This window comes from Sparus aurata, chromosome 7 (genome assembly GCF_900880675.1).
Source record: "Sparus aurata chromosome 7, fSpaAur1.1, whole genome shotgun sequence".
NCBI classification, from domain to species: domain Eukaryota; kingdom Metazoa; phylum Chordata; class Actinopteri; order Spariformes; family Sparidae; genus Sparus; species Sparus aurata.
This window is the reverse complement of record NC_044193.1, coordinates 19,281,230-19,287,857: the sequence shown is the minus strand read 5'-3', so window position 1 is coordinate 19,287,857 and position 6,628 is coordinate 19,281,230. Positions and strand designations below refer to the sequence as shown.

Below are 6,628 nucleotides of genomic sequence, written 5' to 3'. Positions count from 1 at the left end.
TTAATATAAAATATGAATACTGCATGATGAAATCTAATCTACTGAATATACTGGAGTCTCCAGTGTTTTTCCTGTGCCATTTTCATCTGCAGAGATGCTGGGCAGCTTGTTATTTTTGTCTTTTTCCCCACTGCATTGTGTTCTGCATTCCAGGTTCTTGGAGGAGTGTTGCATATCCCCCACAACAACTCGTGTCAGCTGGAGATGTGTGTTGACTCCTGGCCTACATTCACTACTGCCATTTGTTGTCGTCAAAAACAGGTATAGCACACAGGGACAAAGATAACTTATATGCTCCTCCAGAGTGGCCTGTTGATGTCTGTATCTGCCTGTGAAGCATTTCAGCAGCAGCAGCTTCGGGGTGATTCCTGACATATGTTCCGTCTTCAGCAAGAATCCAGCAACACCGAAACGTCTGCTGCTTAATGAGAGAGTCGTAAGCTAGAGGAGTGGACCTATGTTCAGAGGTAGTGTGAAAAACTGAAGGCATAACATTTACTTAACTGTTGTGTTAGAGTGCATTAAATGTTTTATTTTTTATGTATGTATACATTTCATTTTAAATTGGCACCTGTAGCAATATACAGTATTCCCATGAGAAAACTTTGATTCATGGTGCAGTTATAGCCATCAAACAATCCTGTCTTTCACTGCAAAATTATTTTAAGGTTCACCTCCTTTAAACACAGAAGACATGAGATTAGAATGTCAAAATACAACAATGTAGATACCCTTGTTTTTGGATATTGTTATATTAGTCCTAAAAAACAATGCATTAGTTGTGAGTGAGTTTCTCAGTACTTTTCATCTTACCCTCCCTGTGTGTAGCACTGTGTGCCAAGCCCAATAGTTGCCGGTGAAGACGTAAATCTTTAGAGATGGATCACAAGTATATATTTAATTCAAACCAAAAATGGCACAGTAATTTCCTGAAATGGCTGGTCATTGTAGTTTTTATCCAGTGTTACTCAAACATGAGAAAATAATGCATCTTTTAGGATTATTTTAATTACGTATTTTAGAGGTCTGTGTCACAGAGGAAAAGGATATATATGGCCATGGATAGTAAAGTTGTTTCAAGTCATTGTTGATTTTGGTCTTTAGTGAGATTTTTTTGACAATGAGAAACATAGAAAATAACTAGACTTGATTTTGTTATATCTGTGTATGAGCTTCAAAATGGAACACACAGATGTTGTCACATCTAACCAAATGCATTCATTATATCTGCGAGTTGTTCCATTAAATACTTACAGTATCTTGTAAAAAATGGCCAAAATTTTAAATGTAGCTCCTCCTAGCTGACACTGCAGTGGCTATTGGTATAAAGTGGTATCAGGAGCCAGGAGAGCTAGGGCTAGCTGGTCAGCATGCTAACTTCAGTAGATACCTCTACAACACCCTACATAGACCATTGTTGACATCAACACTGTTGTCTCTTCACATTCTGGCCATATCTTACAAATTTCTCTTTTAATGCTGTAACTTATTGTATAATTCAGTATAGTGCAACACACCATGCAGTTTTAATTTCAGAAAAATCATAATCAATAATATATTTTTGTTAATCAGGTAGTCCTACAACAAGTCATGATTAGGGATGCACAAATCTGATATGCTGAAATGATATTGACGCAGATACTGACCTTATTAAACAGATCAGGTATCGGCCATGACACAATTGATTTACACTGTCAATGTCTCTATAAAAAATTCTCTTCAGTGCTATCAGTTACAGTCTTTCATTGACTGTGAGCCTCAGCAATCCCTGGCCTCACGTTTCCTCATATAAAAAATATTCCATTGAGTTCTATGCAGTGTGATATACAGATGTCAAATTTTGGAAGAGGAGAGTTCTGGCATTGGAAAGCGTGTTTGGAGAAAAAATCTGGATCAATGCATCCTTCAGTATGATGAAGAAGGTAACTAAGTCACATTGCTTTTGTGTCTCTGGAAGGTAGACCAAGCTCACATTGTCAGCTCATCAAAGAACTTGCCTCTTTCGGTGGACTCTATCACAGAATATGGGGGTTATCACACCTTCATCCACAACATCCTGGAGAAAAAGAGCTGCCAAGGCTGAGTCTTAGAAATGTATTCATCGCCTCAGTTCAAGGCAGTGCCACGATTTTTCACAACTGAGTGAGATAATAAATCATGATATACATTTCCTTGATTCATTTGTTCACATTTTTCTCTGCAAAGCAGGAAAGTGTTGCCGCTGCCAATTTCCATTCTCAACCAGTCCCACGCAGAGCTCATGGAGGCAGCCAGGAGAGCCTCAACCACGTGAGAGCCTGCATTCGCCATCTGCCAAACTACTGTGTGACGGATGAGACGGGCCGGCCTGTGTCCTGGATGCTGTCTGATGAGCTGTGTGAGCTGAGGATGGCCTACACCCTACCAGAGTACAGACGGGCCGGGCGCTTCCTGGCTCTGTCTCTGACTCGGATTGGCAGGATGATCTCCGTGTGTCTGCCCGTCTACTGCCACGTCCACCAGCAGAACCAGGCCACTATTAACGCTGTGACCTCACTCGGCTACGCTGCCTGTCCCGGTATGGAGAACATGTCAGTGCAGCTAATATGCAAAGACAGACAGTAAGGTGAACTAATGACAATAAGGTCTGTTGGATGATTGAAACCACACTGGAAAAATAATGTTTTATTATAAAAGTGGAACATTTAACAATTACTTTTCTTGTTCTGTGAATTCTGTTTTCCCTGCAGCACTCGGAAGATGCCGCGCTTTAGACAGTTTAGTCCATTTCTGACAGCAAACTCCAAGTAGAACAAACTCCAAAATAAAAAATGTTGTGGCCTTAGGGTGGATTTGATGAATATGCCAGCCACGCTCCTCCTTTCTATTTAAGAATGTCCCTCAATCTGAAACAATTCTCTGAGAACAACACAAATCTGTCTTCAGTTTGACCCTCCGGCGTGTGCCAAGCGGCTTTTCTTGAGGAAAAGAACTCTTAATCTGCAGATCACCCAAGGAGGCTCTCCTCCACCTGGGACCCTTCCCTGGAGGTGTGCTGTTTCACTGCTGATTGCCTCTCTGTGTTTTAGCAGCAATGCACCATTCAAGTCTGCAGGCAAACTTGACAAATGAGCAGCGATCTGAGCAGAGGGGATGCTCGTACTGCACCACACATCCTGTCCCATCCACATCCCCCTGTCCCGCAGTGGTGCACCTATCCTCACTGACGCCCTTTCCTTACTCTTAACCAGCAAGCGCTCCTCTCAAAGTCAACCCAGTAAACACTAAATACGTGTTTGCTGACGCGTGTACGTTCACAGATGCGGTTAAACGAGTGAGTAAGTAACACAAACCTGCACATTCCTGTAGCTTCTTCTGCATTGTAAATTTATAGCTGCACAAATTACCATCCTTTATCCATTTGATACTCAGAATAATAAGTGAGTGTTTTACGTTCCATTTTGCAATATATTATCATCATGACTGCATGTCCATAATAATTAGTAAATACCGCTGAAACAATTAGTCTATAAAATGTCATAAAATAATTAAAATTATGTTGCAAAGGTGACTTATTTAGATTTCTTGTTTAGTTAAACCAATACTCCAAACACCAAAATATATTATATTTAAACAGTTGATTGACTATTACAATAGTCGCCAAGTTTACAGTTAGTTAAAAGCTTCTCCAATTTGTGAGTTGCTGCTTTTCTGTTTTTATGTAATTCTACATACTTTTTTCATTATTTTATAATGTTTTATAGACTTATCAATTAATTTAGAAAATAGGAAATTAATCTATAATAGAAGTCATAATTTCACGCAGCCTCGCTTGTAAATTTAGTGTGTTGATATCTGTCAAACATTCAAATGTGATTAACAGTTTTTGCAACATGATTGTCAAACAGAGAGTGTGTAATAAATCTAAAAATGAAAGAGGACTGCTGACACTAGATTAAAAGAAGAGTGTAAAATGCTTCCAGGGCCTTGTGATCAATACTATGTTATTATAATTAACCAACCAGAGGTCAGTTTTCCCAGACTGATTGATTTTCTAAACCTCACTGTCCGTGCACACTCCTCTAATAACTGGCAAAGATTATTTTTATTGCTGCCCAAACATTTCTGCTTTACAACGCTGGACTGCACAGGTCTTATATTGCAAGCCATCCACTGAAACATGAGTCGTCTTCTCACCTACAGCATGGATCTATTTGAGTGTTCAACCTCCAATACAGTCAAAGAGGTGTAGGACGATTTAAAAAAAAAAAAAAAGGGCTTTAGGAGGATTTTATGCAAGCTGCATCAGCTGCAGATCTTTGCTCATCTCAAGGCGGGTTTGTGAGTCAGAACACAAAGTACCTGACGGCTAAACTAGTTCTTCATCAGTATGGTGCCTGCAACTGCAACCTCCACTTGAGGACAGCATCCACCCACTGGTCCTCCTCAGAAACTGCATCTCAGTACGAGTGAGGAGCGGAGTGTCTGACGCAGCATGCGATCATTCACCTTGGCTGCGTGTGCTGCTGCTCAGACTTGCCTTGGTGCAGCTGTCCGCACAAACCCCCACCCCCTAACCCCTTATAGAGGCAGTGCACTCTGCCAGCCGTGGAAGTGGGACGTACTATCGATCCTGCTGAAATGATGGTTTCTAAAAGGGAGGCAGTAAGCATGTCTGCACTCCCCTCCTCCACTGTGGAGGGGCCCTGAGATATCACCAAGCTCAGCACATTGCACCATCACCGTATGGGAAAATGGGATTTTCAGCGGGAGACGAGCTGAGGGGAAGGTAATTCAAGTCGCCAAGCTACGTTCCTCACCGAGGATGTAAAATGAGCCATATTACCTTCAGAAGCCTCACACAGTGGACAAATAAGGTCATTTTAAATGTCCTGTTAATTCCAGTCTTTGTCACAGAGAAGATGCCAAGTGAGAAAATGTGCATGATTGCTGAAGTTAAGAAAGATGTTCATACATTATTCAACCTTTGCACCTTTTAGCACTTGTTCTTGAACCATCGTGTCTCACTTTTATCATACTATTCTGCAATTATTCTGAATTAGAGAAAAAACAAATCAAGTATAGTTTTATGTAGACAGGGTTCACAGAATAATGTGAGGCTCTAGACCTCGAGCCAAAGGTGTGTTTTCCAGAGAAACCACTAGATGGCACCAGTGTATGAGTCTTTCCCAGCACTCAGGTGAAATGTGGTGCACATGTATGCAGTGACTCATACGGGCTGCAGATTCAGAGGAAATTCTGAGCAGGGTTTTATAGTTGCTAGTGTCTGGGGCACAAAATAACACTAAATAGAAGGTGATAATCCTTTACTAGGGTCAGTGTTTATGGAAAAAATGACTGTGCTGCTTGTTTCCACTCCCTGTATTAATGACTCTTGCTTTTGTAAAGGAGCTCATGTTACCTAAGATATTCGCTCAGAAGATTAGAAGTGACTGCATCAGTTTTGTGGCACATGAAGGTCCAGTGCATGGTGCATTATGCTTGTCAATCACAATACTTGACATTCGCCTGGGGTCAGCGTGTCAGCCAGTGACAGGATCACAAGTCGTCTTAACATCATTCTCTGCTGTTTTAAACCATGTCAGCGAGGGACTGAATGGCCTGAAGGTCAAGTTGAATAACAAAGTGCTCCAGTGTTTCAGTCTTGTGAGCATTTGTGGGTCGCTGGGGCTGTCGATAATGTTACGCTCCTGCTGAAGTTGGATCATATGGGATGTGTGTGTACTTGACAGACTGGAGTATGAATGATCAATTATTGTTCCTTTTCTCCCTCACACATCACATGCATGCCCTTTGGACAGAACATAACAACATGTTTCAGTCCTTTAATTAATGTTAGAAGGATACAACAAAACAGAAATATCCCATCCTTTTTTGGCATAGACATACTAAAGATACCATGCACTCACTGTGAATGTTAAGTCACAATGTATACGTTCAAAGCAGCTTTTTATAGTTTCATTATTAATGAATGTAAAACTTCTTTATCAAACTAAAAGAGACCGGGTGTGAACAGTGGCAGTGTAATTTCCTACCTGACTTGTTCAGCATGTGAGCCCAGTGTAGTCTGCAGTTTAGAGTACACATTAAAATGATCCTGAGGTTGTGAGCCACTGAACTGAAGTCAGTTTTATATAGGTCAGTCTGTTGAACGCATATTTCTTCCTGATTCTTTCTGATTACCACCATGGACTTATGATGTCATTTATATCTGTGGGTTTTATTTGAGTTATATCAAGAGTGTATATTGCAGCTTTGCCTGTAGTAATAAAATAAGTCAATCAGGGAATCTAACAATCTAATATTTTTTAATTGAACATGTGATGTTTCAATATTTAATTGCATGTTTTAATGCCGCTACAGAGATTTAACACATTTGATATTCAATAACCACTTTGCCCTACAACTACCTCTGAAATGTGTTTTCTAAAAAGTCGTTGTGTTTTGTTAAAATGTTTGTTTTCAGAAAATGTTGTATTTTGTTAGCTGCTGTGTCTGTGAAATGTCGTGTTTTGTCAAATGTTGTTCTGTTTTCTGAAATGTTGTGTGTTTTTTTAAACTGTTTTGTTTTCAGAAATGGTGTATTTTATTAGTCGTTGCATTTGTAAATTGTTGTGTTCTGTTAAAT

General features: G+C 40.1%; 1 protein-coding gene across 1 annotated transcript; it reads left to right on the top strand.

Annotated features, from left to right (window-relative positions):
* The first annotated feature begins 1,958 nt into the window (after positions 1-1,958).
* On the top strand, positions 1,959-2,694 carry LOC115585550 (glycine N-acyltransferase-like). The gene has a single exon (XM_030424006.1). It carries the CDS (start codon positions 2,158-2,160, stop codon positions 2,602-2,604), a length of 447 nt encoding a protein of 148 aa, XP_030279866.1. The 5' UTR covers positions 1,959-2,157; the 3' UTR covers positions 2,605-2,694.
* The last annotated feature ends 3,934 nt before the right edge of the window (positions 2,695-6,628 follow it).

What these genes read in the sequence shown, in the direction of transcription:
- LOC115585550 (XM_030424006.1), top strand. Translation starts at nt 2,158, where the DNA reads ATGATATACATTTCCTTGATTCATTTGTTCACATTTTTCTCTGCAAAG.